The sequence below is a fragment of the Vombatus ursinus genome, unplaced genomic scaffold (genome assembly GCF_900497805.2).
Source record: "Vombatus ursinus unplaced genomic scaffold, bare-nosed wombat genome assembly UNPS02011767.1, whole genome shotgun sequence".
Lineage (NCBI taxonomy): Eukaryota > Metazoa > Chordata > Mammalia > Diprotodontia > Vombatidae > Vombatus > Vombatus ursinus.
The window spans coordinates 1014921-1036601 of record NW_020951545.1 but is presented as its reverse complement, the minus strand read 5'-3'; the positions used below and the strand labels follow the sequence as shown (position 1 = coordinate 1036601).

General features: G+C 38.7%; 1 protein-coding gene across 1 annotated transcript in view; it reads right to left on the bottom strand.

The window, feature by feature from the left end:
- Window positions 1-1265: 1265 nt before the first annotated feature.
- The window catches only part of CDH17 (cadherin 17), a 33791-nt gene continuing 13375 nt past the window's right edge, over window positions 1266-21681 (bottom strand). Inside the window, exons 10-16 of the mRNA XM_027856992.1 lie at window positions 20611-20802; window positions 15581-15825; window positions 12970-13100; window positions 8938-9177; window positions 7276-7392; window positions 6475-6591; window positions 1266-1372 (exon numbers count right to left, since the gene is read on the bottom strand). Coding sequence (XP_027712793.1) covers window positions 1266-1372; window positions 6475-6591; window positions 7276-7392; window positions 8938-9177; window positions 12970-13100; window positions 15581-15825; window positions 20611-20802 — 1149 coding nt within the window. The remainder of the gene's footprint in view (window positions 1373-6474; window positions 6592-7275; window positions 7393-8937; window positions 9178-12969; window positions 13101-15580; window positions 15826-20610; window positions 20803-21681) is intronic.

Below are 21681 nucleotides of genomic sequence, written 5' to 3'. Positions count from 1 at the left end.
GTAAGCACTTAATAAATGATTTTCCATCACATTCCATTCCATGTTTTAAAAAACAGTATCAAAAGAACTTATTTTTTAAAGATAAAAATAGAAAAAAAGAGGATAGGTAATACCCAAGACTTCTGAAGTAGAAGGTCCAGAGGTTTTGGTAGAGCAAAACTTGAAAATTCATGGATGTGGATACTTTATATCACATCAAGCATAATGGAGAAAATGTGGATGGGAAACATCAGAATACCATGTTTCACTTCATAATTGTTGCACCCTGTGGTGTTCTTGTCAGTCCCAAAGCTGTTTTATAACCTTTCATCACATAATCATCTCATGGTATAATTCTATATTCCCTTAAAAGGTAAACAGAGCAGCAATGTATTCACCGATGGTGTATGGATACGCATCACTCTTGCACATTGCAAGCCACAGTCTAGAATTCTCAGCGCACTGACATTGTCAGTATATTTCCAAAAGCAGACTTGCGTGGTTTGTTTAGTATTAAGCTATTGTCATTCAACCCAATGAAGAGCCTTAGGTGCAAGGGAAGCAAATAGTCAGGAAAAGCTGCCATGAGAAAGTCATGTGACATGGTAAGACTTGCATATTTCCCTAAACTGTACAGTTTGTCTACCAGTGATACAGTTTAATAATAAATGATTTTTAAGCAATAACAGTACAATTTTTTTAAAAAAAATGCTTTACATAATGGTTGTACCTCACTTTTTTGCAAAAAAAAATAATTGTCATAAAAACTGTGACGATTATGCAGTGAAATACTGTAGCAGAACTTGTACCAAAAGAAAAAAAAGAGAGAGATACCATCTTCTCTTCTGCAATGGTACTAAACAAAAGGCAGTTTCCAGGTCCTGACTATAAATACTTGAGGATCTGTGATTTTGTCAGGATGGGAATTGCTTTGCCCATTGTCACACAGCCCAGTTTGTGCTGGGGACCCATCACTTCCTGACTCCTAGCCTTGTACTCTTTCCACTATAGTACAAGCCTCCTGGGTCTCAACGCTCATTCAAACTCTTGGATAAATAACTAAGGGTGACATAGAAGAGACATATGCCATGGAAGAATGGAAAGTATGTGCCTGTATAACATTTCAAAGTAACTAAAGATTGGGTGAGAGGAAATTTCTGTTAAAAATCTGAAAGAGCAGAAATTGGTTGATGTTTTTACATTTTTCAAAAAACATAATGGTGGAACAAAAGGTCATACTAGCAAATATACATGTGGTAGTTAAACTTAAAAACTGTCCTTGATAATCATGTCCTTAGAGGTACGTTTTCAGGTGACTGAGCACTTTCTAAATTGGTTTCATTTTGATTCTTCTTTTTCTTCAAACAGATAAATGTAACTGTTAAAATCCCACCTGAAAGAGAAAAATCCATTGTAAAATCGATGCTAATAAAAAAAATACACTGTCATTTAATGTGTTTGCAAAAGGTTCATATTAATCAACATGTAGGATAGAAACCAAAGGGTAACTAGGTGGCACAGTATACAGAGTGCAGGGCCTGAAGTCAGGAAGACCCATATTCCTGAGTTCAAATCTGGCCTCAGACACATACTACATGAGTAGCCTGGGTAAGTCACTTAACCCTGTTTGCTTCAGTTTCCTCATCTGCAAAATGAGTTGGAGAAAGAAAGGGTAAATCACTCCAGTATCTCTGCCAAGAAAACCCTAAATGGAGTCACAAAGACTTGGACAGAACTGAACAACAGCAAAGGATAGTCTTACGATTTTGGTATGAGGCCACTAATCCATACATAAGAATCCCTTTTTTGGGACATATTGACTTAGTTTTAAAATGTGATATGATCTATGTTTTAATGTATTTTTATTTATTTATTTTAATTTATTTTAAAATATTTTGTAAAGTATTTCCCAATTACATTTTCATTGGGTTCGGGCCACACTCAGGAATATTGCCAGCTGACCACACATTTGACATCTCTGTTGAGAGTTACTTAGAGCACTGAGAGGTTAAAAGATTCATCCAGGGTCACAGAGCCAGTAAGGGTCAGAGATAAGACTTGAACTCAGGCTCCTGGCTTCAAGGTAGGCTCTCTAACCAATAGACCATCCTGTCTTTTTATAATATGATAAACTATCCATATTAATAACACATGCTCTTCTTGGGATTTAATGAGGAAAAAATAGCTTAAGGGATGGAAGTTTTGGGATCCTGGGCTTGTTCTAGGGGCTGTTGTAGCTGTTAGGATTCACTCCTTGGCTCAGCCCCGTCAGGTGCTTTGCATACATGGATGAATGGCAAAGAATTAGACTTGGGGAAGACAAAGTGGTTTGAAATATTTTCCTGAGTTTGGACTGTTGGCACATCACACTTCCTTCAGTTCTTGACTCTGACAATCGAAGGGAAGTTGTGTTTTATCCCTCTTTTATTCTCATGTATTATGTGTTTTTAAACTGCAGTTGTTGACGTGGCTTTAGTTGGATTTTATGGTTCATGAGTGCTTATTTCATTTTTAAAAAGGGAAAAAAAACCTCTCTAACCTGCTTTTTGTTGTTGAGTTGTTTTTTCAGTCACATCCTACTCTTTGTGACCCCATTTGGGATTTTCTTGGCAAAGATACTAGAGTGATTTGCCATTTCCTTCTCCAGCTTATTTGACAGATGAAGAAATGGAGGCAAACGAGGTTAAGTGACTTACCCAGGGTCACACAGCTAGTAAGTGTCTGAGGCCATATTTGAACTTAGAAAGAGGAGTCTTCCTGATGTCAGACCCAGTGCACTATCCACTGCACCACCTAGCTGCCCTTGAACCTTTTGGACTAAGCCAGGGGATGGGGAACTTGAGGCCTTGAAGCCACATGTGATCTTCTAGGTCCTTGGATGTGGCCTTTTGACTGAGTCCAAGTTTTACAAAATAAATCCTTTTATCAAGGGGATTTGTTCTGTGAAGGTTGGATTCTATCAAAGGGCCTCACTTGAGGACCTAGAGGGCCATACATGGCCTTGAGGCTGCAGGTTCCCCACCCCTGTCTAAGTCAATGATCATAGCTAGCATTACATAGTGCTTTAAGGTTTGCAAAGCTCTTCTCGTGTTATTTTATTTGAGGGTCCCAATAACTATGTGAGGTAGGTGCTATTAGTATCCTTATTTTGCAGATGATGAAACTGAGGCTCAGAGGGGTAACTGACTTGCTCAGGACTCAGAGAAATTAAGTGATTTGCTCAAGATCACCCAGTCCTTTGAGGCAGAATTCAATCTCAGTCTTCCTAACTCCAAAGTTCAGTGCTCTGTCCACTGTACAACCTAGATGCCAAATTTAGGTTTACGATATGACGACATGGTTTCTCTACTCAAAGAGTTTAGAGTCTGATTGATGAAATAAGACTTAGATGCAATTACCACATGAGAAGTTTGAAACTGATGTCACTTGTAATAGGGAGCTGCTTGATCCAATGATAACAGTTCTAAGGAGAACAGTCTGAGAAGGACAGAGGGTTCATATTAGAAAGGAGGGTTTTCTTGGGAGAAATGGCATTTACTACATGGTTGGAGGTAAGGTAAGGTGGGATCCCCTTATGTAGGGTCTTACAGAAAAGCGGAATGAACTTCTTGGACTTGATGCCATAATTAATAGGGAACTATTATAGATCAATGAGCCAAAGAGAGACAGGACAATATGACAGAGGGATAGCAAATCATAATGGCTAGAGGGTGAACCTTTGGGTCAGTGGGTCAATAAATATTAAGTACCTACTAGATGTTAGGCACTTGTTAAGAACTTGGAAATTCAAAGAGAAGAATAAATATTCCCTGCCCTCAAGGAGCTCATAGTCTAATTGGGGAGACAACATGTAAACCACTATGTAAAAAAAAAAGAGAGAGAGAGAGAGATACATGTAGCATTAAGTTGAAAATAAATTGGGTTTAAGTCCTGCCTACGTGATTCTGTATGTCACTCAACCTCTTAGTACCCCAGGAAACTGTCTAAGAATACAGTTTATACAAGTTGCCAATCTGTAACAGTGAAGGGAGTTTTCATGCCCTCTACCAGTAAAATCAGAGGTCCAGATCCTCAACACCACTCCCATCTCCGACTCTATCTATAAAGTGAAGAATGTATAGATTGTAAGGAGAGGAGTAGAAATACTGATTAGTATTGTGTTGCAGAAACCTAAGCCCCTCCTTTTCTCTATAATCACTTTGAAAGGAATCAATCTGAGATTTTACCAAATCCACATCTAAATCAGTCCCTACATTTCCTAGAACAGCTGTTTTATCTGGCTTACATTCAGAGAAAGATTATTCTTCTCCAGGCTTTAATTTACCTATCTTTAAAAAGGAACTGCTAAAATATCATTTATTAAAAAAAAAGATAAAATATCATTTAGCTATCTATGAAAGACTTCTGGGAACCAGGGAACCTGTAAAAGAATTAAAATAGTAGGACCTGTCATCTACTATGAAAAATAAACTCAAACAGGATTCTTTCTGGGATATTACAGAGCTTATCTGAGATGATATAGAGTTTGAAGGAAGAAGACCAAGAAAAGATGTTTAATTCCTCTCTTCTCTAAACAACAATGATCTAATAATCAACAAATATTTACGCAGCACCTATTATGTGCCAGGTACTGACTGAGGATACAACCACCCTCATAGAGGGAATTACCCAAGAGACACTGGCATTTCCATGGGGCAGCTTTGTAATTTCTGAATATTCCAACAGTGGTAATATGACTACTGCCTGTACCATCTACTTCTATTCTGGAAGCTTTACTTGATACTAGGCATCAAAGTTCTGTCTTCTTGTTTTCTGGAGCCACTTTATGCCACATCAGGTATTTTTAAAGTACCTGTTATATGCCAAGCATAGTTCTAGGAGCTGGGGATATAATGAAAAAAGTAGTCTTTGCCCTCAACGAACTTATATTCCATGAGGGAAGACAACATGGATATATATGTATACATATATACATGTAGGGCATCTAGGTGGTACAGTGGATAGAGTGCCAGGCCTGCAGTCAGAAATATTCCTCTTCCTGAGTTCAAATCTAGCCCCAGACACTTACTAGCTGTGTGACCCTGGGCAAGTCACTGAACCTGTTTGCCTCAGTTTCCTCATCTGTCAAATGAGCTGGAGAAGGAAATGGTAAACCATTCTAGTATCTTTGACAAGAAAACCCCAAAAGGGATCACAGGACTTGGACAAAACTGAAAAACAACTAAAAAAAACTAACATATATGCATATATGTGTTTATACACATATGTACATACACATAGAATATGCAAAAAATATATAAAGTGTTTTGGAGAGGGAGGACACAAGCAACAGGAAGTATCAGGAGAAAGGCTTCATGTACAATGGTGTTTGAGTCAAGTCTTGAAGAAAACAAGGAATTCTAAAAGATGGAAATAAGAAGGAAATACATTACAGGTATGGAGAATAGATAGTGGTAAGGTACAGAGATGGGAGATGGATTGTCATATGTGAGGAGTCTAGCCCATTTGGCTAGACTGTAGAATATGGGAAGAGGAATAAGGTAAAATGAGGCTAGAAAGTTAAGTGGGAACCAGGTTGTGAAAGGCTTTAAAAACAGAGGCACTTATATTTTATCCTAGAGATAATAGGGAACCACTGGAGTTTATTGAGTAGGGAAGTGACATGGTTAGACCTACGTTTAAGGAAAAACCACTTCAGTAACTGTGCTGAGGATGAATTGCAGTGGAAAGAGATTTGAGGCAAGGAGACCAATTAGGAAGCCACTGAGGAATTAGGAAGCCCAGGTGAGAGGTAACAAGTGCCCTGACTAAGGCGATATGAGTAGTGACTAGTGAGAAGATCTTGGATACAAGAGATGTGGAAACAGAAATGGCAAGATAAGACAAATGACTGGCTATGAAGAGTGAGGGAGCATGTGCAGTTAAGGATAATGCCAAGGTTGTGAACCTGGGAGACTAGAAGGCTAGCCTTGCCCTGGTCAGAAATAGTGAAGTTTGGAAAATGGTGGATTGGACGAGTTGGGAAGAAAGCAAGTTCTGTTTGGAGCATTTTGAGTTTATCTGCCACGAGAAGGTAAGAAGCTAGGTACTATGACCCACTTCAATATAAGGCATCATGGCTCAGTATTTTGAAAGAGTATTAGCTTTAGGGTCAAGAGATCTGGGTCCGAATCTCACCACATATTCATTGTGTGATCTTGGTCAAGTGGTTCAACCTCTTCCAGCCTCCGTTTCTTCATATGTAAAATGGGGATAACAATATATTCCAGACACACACAATTCACAAGATTGTTTGGGAGATGGAATGAAATAACATAATAAGATGTGACATAAACTTTAGCTACTATTATTACATGCCTTATTCATGACAATTAGCCAAAGTTTTACCTCTCCCATTGCTCTAGTTGCTACCACCATAGGTAATGGAATATGGATCTAGGTGTCAGTTCAAGTCACCCCTGCTTCTAAGACTAAGGACTAAGACTGGACACTCACCAATGACCAAAATAACTGTTAGGAGTATGCCAATTGCCATGCCTGCTGTGGGTATCCCAGGAAGAGAATCCGCTGGCCGGAAGCACCATCCATCAGCAGCACACTTGCACATAGTGACTGAAAAGCAAATCAAATGTCATTCAGAGTAAATTACACCTTTGAGATACACATACACACACGCACACACACACATATACATATATATGTATATATACATATATATATAGCCTATAGAGTTCTCCTTATCTGTCCCTCTATCCCACAAAGGTACTTCTTTTGTTCATTTCTTTCCTGACCTGAGGATTCCCTGGAGTAGAGAACTCCCAATGAAGTAAGTCTATTCATCAATGTAGATCTAGAACTACTGTGTTCTATGGTCTTAGGGAGTTGCCTGGGGCACTCAGAGGTTAACATACTCACCCAGTCTCCCAGTCCACACCCGTTAGAGGAGTGTCTCTAACCCAGGACCTCCTGGCTCTGAGGCCAGTTCTCTTATCTCCTGCACCACATCATGCCCAGCTTTCTCCTCCTTTGCTTTTCAGCTTCCTTCTGCTTGTTGTCTTCTCTGTTAGACCATTAGTCTGTAATCTTTTTGAGGGCAAGAACTGTCTTTTGCCTTTCTTTGTATCTCCAGCTCTTAGCCTAGTGCCTACCACCCACCAGGTGCTTAATAAATATGTATTGACTGACTAATTCTATAAAGAGAAATGAAGACAGAGCAGACACAGACTCCCAGGCAGCTATTCCTAACCAGTAAACATTACCCCAAAATGTGGAAAAAAAAACTGAGATATAACTCACCTGGGAAAGAGACAGTGTTTTCTAAAGGTGGTCTTCCCCTATCATTAATTTTAACTGAAACTTCGTACACCTTTTCTTCAAAATTTGTGTGTTTTGTGGAAAGTTTAGCATGGGTGCCTGTCAAAGGGGGCAGATTAGACAAAGATTTAAATGAAGGAATACCTTAAACTCTCTCTGTTCTGGGATCACTTCCCACACCTTTGAAGTAGGATCCAAATCAATGAACAACCTGAGCAAACAACACACCCATCAGGGGTTGTGGTTTCAAAGTCGTCTTTTGCGGCTTTGCTTATATACTGAGGATATGAGTGGTCACACTTACCTGTGATGGGAATTAGATTATCCAAAGCAGAAAGGGAAATGTTACCTCTATATTCTCATGGTTGGAAAGTGACTAACGCATTTTACTGTTAACACTATCCTATTTAAGATCATAGATCTAAAATTAGAAGGAATCTCAGGATCCATCTAGTCCAAGGGTTCTTAACTTTTTGAACCCCTTTGTCAACATGGTAAAGCCTATGGATCCCTTCCCAGAATAATGTTTTAAAATGCATTAATTTAATGCATTAAATTAATTTTATTATTGATAATATAAACATTATTATATAATCAAATGTGTTGATTAAATGTCATTAATTGTATAATTGTACAATAATTATACTATAAAATATTAACAATAGCTTAAAGTTATTAAAATTTCATAGACTAAAACTGCACTAAGACTTTGGGGATTCCTTGTATATAGGATTACAAAAGAAACTAATTCTATTGAAAAACAGTTATGAAAATACTTTAAAAAAAAACCATCTCACAGACCTCAGGTTAAGAAACCCTGATAGTTCAACCCCATCACTTTTTTTTAGTATGCACCAGAAGTTAAGTAACACAGATATTGAGTATCAGAGACAGGATTTGGATCCGAGATCTCCGATCCCAAACACAGTGCTCTTTCCACTGTGTCACAAAGCCCCTCTCCTAGAATAGATTAAGCATAAATTTACATCTCTAGTTTCTTCTTTTAATCTTTTCTCTTTATTTTATTTAATAAAATTAGCAGGTTTCCAAAACTCATACTTGCTACTTAGAGCTATCTTGACGTAATGGCAACTCACTTCCCATTCTTTCCCTTCAGTTTGTCTGCCTAGAATTTTAAAATGTTTGTAGATGTCCTCTACCTTGATTCACAGATATGGCATGGAAAACACCCAATGTGCTACATGGAAAAGCTCACCAAGTGGAAAAAAGAAACAGGATATATTCAGAAATGAATGATTTAAAACAATTGGTATCAATAAAGATAAGGTAAAGTTTTAGTGAATAGTCAATGAAAATTATTTTTACAACTACCAACCACCAATCTAACTGTAATCAATGATGCTATTCTATGAGCTCATTTCACTCTCTATCAGAGGTCAAGAAAGTTATGTATGTAAGAATATCTTTTGTACCAAAAATTCTTCATTTTTCTAACCTTCAAAGCATTCTCCTGGTGGGGACTTGTTGATGTAAGTTCAAAACAACCTAATATCCCATCAGCAGGCAGAAAGTGAGTCTCAGTTTAATTCTACAAGCTTGTGAAAACACAATCAAATATTTCACCAAGTTCTAAATGCAGCCCATAAACTAGATCTCCTTATCAATGGGATTTTGACAACTCACCATTGATTTTGGAAATTTCCCAGTCATTCTGCAACCCGTCATCGCCAAGGGAGAAATCAAACTGTGGACCCCAAGGTGGTTGCTGGTCATCATCAGTGGCTTGAAAAATGATACTTCCCAGTGTAGTAAGTGGATGGCAGAAGAAGAAGCCAGTGTAGTCTTTCACTAGCCGAGGAGGGTTGTCATTCACATCCAGGAGAGTTAATTGAAAATATGCTGAAGAAGTCAGATAGGATCCACCTAGAGAAATGATGAACATTTGCAGTTAATGCTATATTTCTACATTTTCCCTCATGACAAAAATGAATGAATGAATAAGTGAATGAATGAAGGCTCTTTCTTGTCTAAAAAATTGGCCACAGTTATTTTTTTTCTGCTCATTTTTTTTACCTGATGTCTGCCTGATTCTAGAGGAGTAAGCCTAGATTTCTTATACTTCTCCATTGCCCCAGCACTTAGCATAGTATGTGGCACACAGTAATTTAATAAATGTGTATTGGTCTCCTTGCTGGATTTCTCTACCTTTGTTCTATTGTTCCTTGCCTATACTTTGCCTTCACAACTACAATGGGCTGACCGTGTTGTTTGAATGCCAAACATATGCTTGCCTAAAAGACTACTTTATGGAGAACTCAGGGCAAGCATTCACATGATGGTCAGAAGAAGTAATACAAGAACTTTGGAACTGATTGTGTGACACGGGAGATACTGGCACAGACTCACCCAGCATGGCATACCCTCATCAGAGAAGGGGCTGTGCTTTATGAGCAAAGAAGAATTGACATAGCTCAAAAGAAATATGAGATGTGCAAATTTAGAGAACCCACTCCAAATGTTCACATGGACTATTTGTGCCCGACCTGTGGTAGAGCATTCCAAGCTTGTATTGGTCTGATCAGTCACAGTCTTTTGCATTGTAACTTGACTCTAACATAGTGATGTCATTTTGGTCCTCTTGGAGAATGAAGGACAACAACCAAACAAACACTTTACTATAACAAAGAAAACAACAGCAACAAGATTTTTCTTATTCTTTTATTCTTATACTCCTCTGAAGTGGCAAAGACTAGTATTAGCCATTTTTGAACCAAGGATTTCTGAACCTTGGGTGAGATTCACAACACTTCCACCAATGGTAGCAACTATAAATATGGCCAAAGTTGAGTGTTAATCCCTATGTTGTGTTGTGGGTAGGTGTAATAAGCATTTGTGCCAATTTAGCTGGATCCTATAGACTTTAAATCATTAATTGAACTATTCTTTGTATGTCAGGGGAAGGCAAGAAAGACCTCCAATGCATTGGATGAACCTTGTGTGATGAACTCAAGGGAGGCTATGGACTAAGAGTTGCTCAGGTATGGATGAGTTCCAGTGTGATCAAAGGATGGAACTTCTGAATCAATGAGATCACAAATCCATTTAAATACTTGAATAATCTCAACTTGTGAAATTCCAGCAAAATATCCATTTCATGTATTTATCTTGATAATCACTTAGAGACCTCCCACTGCCTAGTCAAGGCATAGTGCTGCCTTGTGCTGCCTCTGGGTAGTGACCTCCCATTGTAGGAGATCTGCAAGGAAAGGTTTGTTCAGCCCTTGTCATGAATGGTATAAAGGAGATTTATGATTTGGGGGTAAATGAGAGTAAATGTCTACTAAGGATCATTCTAACTTAAAAGATACTATGGATTTCTGATTTAACCTAATGAACATTGTCTAATACCTCTGAGAGGATAAGGTGATTAGTATTTTCAGTAGCTAGACTGAGAGTTAGGATTCCTGATCTTTCTCTGTCTCTGTCTCTCTGTGTCTCTGTCTCTCTCTCTCTCTCTCTCTCTCTTTCTCTCTCTCTGTTTCTCTCTCTGTCTCTCCCTCTGTCTGTCTCTATTTCTCTCTCTCTCATCACCATTGTGCCATTGTGAAGTTTTGGAGTCACTGTTGATATATAAGAAAAGAAGGCACTGGTGACCCAAACCAAGTCTTTAAGAAGGAAGTTGTTCTGTGGTTCAATTTATCCTGAGTATTTGGGGCATCCCAGGTCCCCGGTAGCCACAGTTTTCATTCCCTTAAATATGTGCCTGCTTTATTTATTTTAACCTAAGATTCTTTTTGATCCCAAGGATGAGATATGTGCAATGTGTTTATATATTAGGAAGGGGAAAAAAAAGAAACAGCTTTCAAAATTTCTAGAGAATTCTTATTCCCCAATTACCTTTTTACCAGTAATTCATTCAAAATTAGTTTGAGCTTCAAGAAAACATAACCTGAGGTTGAAATTAAGGAATAGGCAGGTTGAATATATTGGAAAGTATTTCTTTTAATGGTGATGAGCAATTCGAAGTGCTTTCTGTGTATGTGGTTTGTAGCAGGGGAAGGGAATTTTGCTCTTTTGAAAGGTTTGAGGATGGTAGTGGTTTTTTGTTTGTTTGTTTTTTGGCTAGGCAATGGAGTTAAGTGACTTGCCCAGGGTCACACAACTAGTAAGTGTTATGTGTCTGAGGCTGTATTTGAACTCAGGTCCTCCTGACTCCAGGGCCAGTGCTCTATCCACTGTACCACCTAGCTGCCCATGGTGGTATTCTTGAAGGGTCTATTACTTTTCAAGAGTGTGAGATCCATTTTTAGCATACATGTGTGTTATGCCATTTACAACTTAGTTTATGCAAAGTCTGACTTAGCTTGACTAATGTAATCTGTGTCTAACAGGCTTGTAGGTCTAGAATTAGGAGGGACCTTAGAGGTCTTTAATTCTAACCTCATTTTACAGATAAGGCGACTGACTAGAGAGATCAAGGGAACTGAGACAGAAAATGTGGTTGGGTCCTTCTCTTGTTGCTAACATTTGAATGGGGGACAACAGTGGAATTTCCTCACAGTCTTTTCCTTTGTTCTTATTTCTCTTTCTTTCTGAAATATAGGCAAATTGGATACCTCTTATCCAATATATCAAAAAGAATCTTCAGGTTGAATTGTTGGAATTTTCATTTTCTTTTCAACTGTTTCGATGATAAAAGATTGAAGCCTCAGGTGATAAGGCAAAGGAATGAGGTGTTACTGAGGTTCAAATAAATCTACAACGGCATTCCTCAGCTGCCAAGTATGGTAGTCACTGGAAGTGATATTGGTGGCAGATCATCTTTCCCCCTGAGAGAAACTCTAGGCCATATCAAATATGATGAGGGGAAAGGAATGAGAGTAATATCACAGAACCTAGCTAACCTCCACATATGTTCCACCCTAGTGGGAGCATTTGCTGGGAGTACAGGTATTTCCAAAGCCAGGTGGTTTCCTACTCTAGCAGGATCCAGAAGATACGGGGAGCCCCAGAAAGAGATGAGCCTAGACCAAAATTTTCTTTTTCTTTTTTTTCTGTAACTCCCTTCTCTCTCACTGCACTAAGGCAGATCTGGGTTGAAGATAAAATAAGTACTTATATAGCATTGAAATGGCTTCCCATTGGATAGTTTTTATCCCTGGACATCTTTAGGTCCTCTTGCTATGCTCCAACTTCCAACTTCTACACAGCACTCCAGCTCCTGCCTTGTGACCCTAGGCTTTTGATAAGTGACTATTCACTCTATCTAGCCCTAATCCACTTCCACCAAGATGCTCCATGGCTGGTCAACTTTATGCTCTGCCAACAAATAAACTTCCCCTCACCTCCTTTGAACCTCTAGCTCTGAGAAAAGCAATCATTCCTAGAAAGGGTTTGTCAATCAACTTCCCTATGATTCCACTCACCAGACCTATGACTTCCCTGACAAAAAGTCACCTCTCTTTCCACTGTGTGTTGCCTTTTGCTATTAGATTGTCAGCTCCTTGAGGACAGGGATTATCTTGGTTCTTTGTATTTGCTTCCACAATGTTTAGCTCAGTGCCTGGTACTTAGTAAGCACTTAATAAATACTTTTTCATTCATTCATGTTTAATCCAAATAGCTAATAAATTACTCTTTCTGCCTCTGTTGGCCCATTTTACCACTAGCTATTTATCTATCTCTGAAAAGTCATATTACATTTTAATTGCTCACCTTTCTCAGTAGCTATTACTTTCACTCGATAATTCTTTGCAGTTTCCCTATCCAACTGTCCCGTGGTAAAGATCTCACCAGTAACTCCATCAATTCTCAGCCAGCCTTGGGTGTCTTCACTCAGGGAGTAACTTCACAAAGGAAATGGAGTAAAAGAAACATTATATTACTTTACATAAAAGAAATTAATTTTTTAAATGATACTATCATTTATATGTCATTTACTATTAAACTGTTTACAATTTAAATAGAATTCTAACTAGGGCTGGGCAACTAGGACTTTGCCCAGGGTGTTGACTTTAGAGAGCACGATAGCACTGGCAGTCCCTGCGGTAGTATTGAGGAAAAAAACAAAATTAAGCACCTAGTTAGCAATATTAAGTAGTTAAAATAGGAAGTTACAAGATAGCCAGCTAGAGTGAACTCCTCTTCTCCTCCCTAAATCTTTACTCCTCACCCCCTCCACCCACCCCAGCAGTTGTCTTAGGCCAATGTCCCAGAGTCTCTATTTCTTTGCTTCCCTCTCCTCTGCTAAATGAAAGTAAACTTTGTGCTCCTGGAACAGTTTATATTACTTGCCCCAGGCCCCAGAGTTTACTTTAGACTCTGAATTTAAAGGCACATCATCTAACAATATCTCCAGATAACTGCTCACATTTTTAAATAGTTTTTATTTACAAGGTACTTTCTCCACAACTATGTGAGTGCAAATATCATAACCTATCCCCATTTTACAGACGAGGAAACACATTTAGATAAAGTCACGTGGCTATAAGAGTCCGAGCCCCAGGTCTTTGAACCCAGATCTTCTTATGCTAAGCTCAGTGCTCATAACTTTACACCATGTATCCAAAAGGTCAAAATTGTTTACAGACTTCATCCCTAATTATTAGAGATTTATTCAATTTGATTTTCTTATCAAAAAAGAGTGTATGTATTTTCAATCCTTCCCTAAACCAACATACACACACAAACACACACACACATAAATACATACATAATCCTCTCTATTGGTTCCCTAAAACATATATTTCAATTCTCCAAACATACAATAAACCCAGTTTCTCATTCCATTCTCTTCTATTGAGTCTCAGAATACCCTATGAGGTTAGGCAAAGTGTGAATAAAGGAATCAATCTTCAGGGCCTTTCCCCAGGTTTGTTGTTTTTTGTTGCTGTGTTGTTTCAGTCATGTCTGACTCTTTGTGACCCCATTTGGGGTTTTTTTGGCAGAGATACTGGAGTAGTTTTCCAGTTCCTTCTCCAGCTCATTTTACATAGGAGGAAACTGAGGCAGACAGGGTTTTCAGTGACTTGCCCAAGGTCACACAGATAGTAAGTAAGTGCCTGAGGCCAGACTTGAACTTATGAAGATGAGTCTTCCTGACTCCAACTCCAGTGTGCCACCTAGTTGCCCTTTACCCCAGGTTACATTCCATGTATATGATAATATTTAGGATCACTGGATTTCAAGCTAGGAGGAGATTCAGTAACCATTTAATTCAAGTGTCTTATTTTATACATAAGGAAAGGGGAACTTTCTCATCTAAAAGAGTCTTGCTCATCTAAAAAGCCAAAGCAAAGGGGCCAAGAGACATTTACTCTTTTAGGAGAGAGTAAAGGAAGATTGTTGTTAGTCAGTCTAAAATCTATGGGAGGGACTTCTAGAAGTTCAGCCAGGGCAAAAATGCCTTCCAAAAGTCAGTAGGACCCAAACCTGGAGACAAGGTGAGAAAAAGGTTCAAAAAGAGATGCAAAATATTCACAAGCTAGTCAAGATTAACTGGCAGATTCCAGGGCTGTTAACATCACTCCATCTTTACTACATTCAGGAAAGAAAATGCCTTTACAACAAGAATTCAGGATGAGAGAATACGACAGTGAACATAATAAATCAATAGACAGAGTCAATGAACCCCAGGGCTTATTAGCAGAAGATAGGCCAAAGAATAAGAGCATCATAGAAGGTCCTTGGTATTACAGTTAGAAACAATAAGCAATAATGGGAAGGCCACTTAGAAATTAGGACCTGGGTCTTAGAACCAACCCTACGACTTCATACCTGAGTGATCTTGGGAAAGTTATTTAGCCAATGAGTCCTCATCTATATAACAGGGGTAATCATGCTCACTGGATAGGAATAGATCACCCATGTGAAAATTCTATGAAGATGTACGCTACTATCTTATGTAAACTTCTTTACAAATATTATCTTATTTTTATCTTCATAACAATCCTGGGAAATAGAGTCTCATATTATGAGGAAACTGAGACATTTTAAAGTAAAGTAATTTGTCCAGGGTTACCTGGCCAGTAATTTTATGAGGCCATATTTGAACTCAGATCTTCCTGATTGCAAGTCTAGCAATCTACTTACTACATGATCTAGGTACCTGCTAGGTGATAAACAATCAGCTAATTTAATTTCCTTAAAAATTCATTCAAATCACCAGATGGATCAAACTAGTCACAATATATCTGATCAGATCGAAAAGAAGGTGTTCTGCCTATTTATTTTGTATGGGAGGACTTGTCCCAGTCCCAAACTTCTCCTTGGTCTCTTTCATTAAAATGAATGAACGTGACGTAGAGAAAGGAGGACTATTTGTTACCTTATTGCTTCTCCCTCGGGATCAGTGGCATTCACCGTAATCAATTTGGTCTTTATCTTAGCATCCTCAGATATTTGTGCTTCATACAATGCCTGGGAGAACAGAGGAGGCTCATTCACATCTGACACCCTAAGAATAAATCTTGCATAGGAACTTGAATTGTACTGTATATTATCCACAAGTGGCTCAGGATTTTCAGCCTTGATCACAAGATAGTATATTGGCACTATTTCAAAATCAAGAGGCTGTTGGGAAACAAGCAACAAAAAAAAGTTAATTCATATTTTCTTCCAGTTGACTATCCTCAGAAAGATTCATAATCTCCTTGCTCCCCTCAAAAACATCACACAGCAGTATACTTATCATATAAGATTCTCAAGTTATTCAGGGATTTATTTCCTTAGGACACAACTTAATAAGCAGGAACCATACCATGTCATTTCGAACTCATGAGGGATTGTTGAGGAGATGAAAAATGGGAAAAGTTCATTGTTAGTATATCATGTCACCATGTCCCACTGTAACAATCAGGATTAGTCACATCATGCTTACTTTAAAAAAAAAAAAAAGCAACAACACCTATTTTAAGAAGTACTCATTGCCAGTGAACTTCAGGGACCTGTAATTTCATGGACATGGGTATACCCCCTACCAACACAGATTGCAACCTCTCTATACGTTGGTTAGATGGTCTTTTGGAGTTGCCAAAAAATTCATGACCCTGCATCTCTCTGAACTTAGCTAGCCTTGCCCTTGGATGGCCACCCTACAGTTCATCTCTAAGGCAGTAATGGAAACCTTTACAACTTATTAGGACCTAGTAGAGATTGTGTTTTGTTGAAATAACCTTTGAGAACCTAGGGTTGCCTCCGTGCCACAATGAGGCATTGGAGAAGGATTATGGATCATAGACTCATACTTGGAAGAGAATTTAGAGGTCACCCAGTTTAAGCCTCTCATCTTACAGATGAGGTAAAGAAGTCACAAATAACTTTTTAAATTATTTTAAAGGGAAAATGAAGCCCATGAAACAAAGTTATACTTTAATAAGATTTAATTACCAGCATTCAAGTCAAGAGGCAGTAAGTCATGGTGGGTAGGATTCTGGGCTTGGCTTCCTGCACATACTGGCTGTGTGACCCAAAGCAAGTGTAGTTCCCACACCAGTACTTCTGTCCTGGTAATGAAATCACAGGTCCTTTATGCCTTTCTGTCTCTGAACCACTCTGTTAAAGGTTGCCAATTAAAGTACTTCGAATTTCTTTTGGGATTGAAGAGGGAAGATAATGGGTACAGGTCCCCATTTAAATAGAAAACTTTGGTATTGCCCTTGTTAATAAACAGGTTATATTATAAGTAGGCATGCTTATATGTGAAAACAATGTGGCAAATCATAAAATTTGTATTTGAGACTTATCAGAGTAGGAGAAACTCTGGTAAGGGTTACATGACCTCTGATTTATGTTTTTAAAACAGAAAAAAAAAACCCATCAATCCTGGAACAGATGAACCTGTCAGCTTAACTTCCACACCTGGAAAAATACTGGAACAAGTCACACACACATGTGACACAAAACACTTTGGAAAAGTTTGAGAGGATAGGGCACCAAGGGACAATCAGCATGACTTTGTGAAGAACAAGCCTGGGCACGGCGGCCTAGAGAGACAATCTCTCCTGACCTTGTAGGAAGACTTTGTTTTCAGTTCTGCATAAAAAGCAAAATTATGGTCTTGTTCCTGCTCTGCACCAAGGTGTTTGAAAGGTCAATTCAATCATTATAATTAATGGCCCAGAGTCACCCAAGAGGTGTGACAAACAATGTCCTCCAGGAATTTGCTCTGGTTCTGATACTCTGCCATTTGTCAACCTTTTTCCACAATTGAGAAGTGACAAAATGAAAAGCATGATCACTGCTTTTATAGACAACACATAGCTGGCTGAAAATAGGCAGACACTGGACTAAAAGCCCTCTCAAATCTCATCCAAAAATTGCTTTTAGGAGCAGCTAGGTGGTGCAGTGGATAGAGCACCAGCCTTGGATTCAGGAGGACTTGAGTTCAAATCTGACCTCAGACACATATAACACTTACCACCTGTGTGACCTTGGGCAAGTCACTTAACCCCATTGCCTAACCAAAACAAAACAAAAAACAAAAATTGCTTTTAAAAAAATTTCACCCAACTTTTAAAATCTTATGATCCTGAGAAATAAAATGAAAACTCAAAAGGAACCAGACACATTGGAAAATGATTACTGATAATTATTATAATAATAATTGCAACACATTTATATTTCACTTTAAAATTTTATGAGCTTTACCACCTGTAGGAAACCTATCCTGATCTCTCAGTGGCTAGTGCCCCTTCTCCACAATTATTTATTTTTTTTTTGAGGCAATTGGGGTTAGGTGACTTGCCCAGAGTCACACAACTAGTGAGTGTTATGTGTCTGAGGCTAGATTTGAACTCAGGTCCTCCTTACTCCAGGGCCAGTGCTCTATCCACTGCACCAACTAGATGCCCCCCAAATTATTTCTTTTCTGGTAAGTATTTTGTATTTGGTTATTTGAACATGTTTTTCCCATCCACCCCACCCACTCCCATAAAATGTAAGCTCCTTGAGGGCAGGGACTATTTTGTTGTGTTTTTCTTCAAATTTCTAACACCTAGCGGAGTGCCTGGCTCATAGTAGGTGTTTGTTGTTGTTCAGTTGTTTCAGTTTTATCTGGCTCTTCATGACCCCATTTGGGGTTTTCTTAGTAGAGATACTAGAGTGGTTTGCTATTTCCATCTCCAGTTTATTTTACAGATGAGTAAACTGAGGCAAACAGGGTTCAGTGACTTGCCCAGGGTCACACAGCTAGTAAATATCTGAGCCCAAATTTGAACTCAGGTCTTCCCAACTCCAGGTCTGGAGCTCTATCCACTGCACCACTTAGCTGCCCCATTGAATAAATGAATGAAAGCCCAAAGTATAACATAACCCTATGAAATAGGCAATTATTGTTCCCATTTTACTAATGGGGAAATTGAACATTATTATCACCTCCATTTAGGTGAGGAAATTGAGTTTTCAGAGAGGTTAAGCGATCTGTTCAGGGTTTCATAGCTAATAAGTACAGAAACTAAATTCATCATTCTCTACCACACATTGCATCCTGATATGCCCTTATTGATAGTTCTGCAGGTTTAGTGGGAGAGGGAGATTTCAAGAGGTTTGTGGGCGAACTCGCAAGGATCATAACATCTTCCTGCTCCTGATGCCTACTGTGTAAGCCCCCTGGCTCTCAGTGCATTGATGATTTCCAGTACTGTCATCTTTTTTCTATATTGGTTGGTTGGTGGAGTGTATGAGGTGTTTGTTCACACTTCTGGTGTGAGGGCTTGCTGAGTCCTTTGCAGGGCTGCTCATCCACCTTTGTTGTCCACCTGATTCACTCAACTCTGACCTATGGCTTTAAGAAGCTGTGGCATGCACAATAGCCACACCCTGGTAAACTATCTCAGCAGATTGGCTAAACCAGATTGGATGAATCAGGAGGATGTCTACTCCAAGCATGTGAAAATTTCCCCCAGTGGAAGGAGTGGATGAGAACAATTTGTTCTATTGGCCATGAAGGTGACTGAAGCAGGTACTGTGGAGTGCTTAGAGCTAGGTTAGACATCGAAGATGCCAAGATCATCTATTGCATTCTAGGCCATTGTCAGATATCTTGACTTTTGTCCTGCCACTGGATGTCTGTGATTCTGGAAGAAAGAGTGAGGCTGACAACTTCGTGCAACTCTGCTTCATTTAAATCCAATTCACTTGCAAGTGAAGACATCACCCATGATGTCATTGGTCTTCTTCAAAAACAAAGGACAAACCACAACAGTAATTTTGCAAGATGAGGAAATGAAATTCAAGAGAAGTCAAGAGACTTGTTTATCACAACAATGTCAGCAACTATAGAAAGTCTATAGTTCTGATCAAGCTTGCTAACCATGAGGCTGAAAGGGTTGGCTCATTAGTCATCCAGTGCCTGGGCCTTGTGGCAGCGCAAGAAGACTTCTCAAAAGAACAATCCACCAATGAGTGGTTATTGCTTTAGGAACTAGCAACCCACTCTTGGTGTGCACTGCATCTCTGGACCAGTTGATTGAAAATAAATATAGGTTCTAGGTCACTGAGGCTTCCTATCCCTTTAGTGTCTAGGAGCCTGGCCCCTCATTTCTGGTTTTCTGAATTCTATGTCTCATTTTGGATCATTGTCACTGTTTCAATATAGTTACATCATATCTTCTGTATGCCCTGAAGAATAAGGTTACCTTGTGGGGTTCTGCCAACTTATAGGTACTTTAACAAAGGCAATCAGAACTTGGTCCTTGACTATCTGATCCCCTGGTAGGTCAGTGGCTTACGATGAGAATTAACCATCGGGCTGGTCTATCCTGTCCTATAGAGAATGTTCTGAAATTTCCCCTTAGCTACCAGTAGATTAAACAGACAGAAGGGGAAACATCAGCCAGCATTCCCTAGCTAGTTAGAGAAGCCATACCCAGAACTAATGGTAATGCCTATCCTTTTTCATGCATAGCACTGTAGATAATATCCAAATTTGGATTTTGTGGACACTACTATGCACACACTTAAAATTATTTATATCTACATTCAGACTTTGCAATACTGATTGGCAATATGTGAATCACAGTTCTTCACAATCACAACTCACATATCTAGTACCTTAAGATCCGTAACACACTGTAGCAAAGGTGGGTTATGCAAGTATTAATATCCCCATTTGAAAGATGAGGAAACTGAGGCTCAGAGAAGGTAAGTAATTTGGGTATGGTCATATGTAGTCACATACTGTGAACCATGAATTCTAAGAACTCAGGGCTGCTAAAGGCTGTGAAGGCTATGAACTCAGGCCTGCTAAAGCCAAATCCTCCATTCTTTACATGACACTGTATTTCCTCTTAGTACAACAAACAAATGAAACTATTTAGTAATAAACGACAATGAATCCTGCTAAAATGGATCATTCACCTCATTTATCTTGACATATCCTGCATTAGTGAAGGGATCGCTGTCGATCACAAATTTTCTATCAGGGTCCCCCTCAACAATACTGTACAGGATTTTGGAACTCCCAGTAAATGGTTCATCTCCATCTGTAGCCTGGATGGTGAGAATTGTTGTTCCAACAGCAACACTTTCATCAATAGTCAGATTGCCATACTAGACAAAAAAGAAAGGCAAAGATATGAGAATGCTCATATTAAGCATGAGAAAAGATACTACATTTATTCACTAATTCATTCATTCCACAACCATTTATTGTGTACCAAATTTTACACAGCAGTGTCCTAGGTCCTGGGAGAAATAGAAATATGATTGATATGATCCCAATATATATAGAGCTTACACTCTGTTAGGGGAAATACAGTACATAAATGGATATGTAATAACTCTGCAATAACTATGAAACAAACAATACCATAGGTTCATGAGAGAAACAAAGTGCTAGTTGTGATATAATTTAGGAAGGGAATATCATTTCTGACAGGGAGGATCAGGAATGAGATATTATTTGAGCTGGTTCTTCAGGGTTGAGTAGGATTTCAATCGGCAGAGATGGGGATGGAGAATTCTAGACACAGAGAATGGCAAGAGCAAAGGCCCAAAAAGCATAAAAATATCAGGGGACTTTGGATTATAATAAGTCTACTAATTCCCAAGTGAAAAACTTGCCTCACTAGTTTCAGAAGACAAGAAACGTAACTGATGGTGCAGTAGAAAAATAAAAATAAAAATAAAAATGCTAGATACCCAGTCTAAGAATCTCAAACCAAATCCTAAGTCTGTCATTTGCTAGACAAAGGAACAAGGAACTCAAATGGTTGGACACTCAATGAGACTGAAAGTTCTATTTATTTTGTATTTGTGTATTCTTTGTGCCTAGTCTACAATTAATTCTGTTATACTTCTAAACACCCCCAAACTTCTCAAAAACTTAAAAACTCCTTTTAGTTATGAATAAGTTGAATTGTTTGATTGATCTTCCAGTCACTTATTAAAGAATTATGTTCAAATATGACCCCAGAATCCAGCCAAATG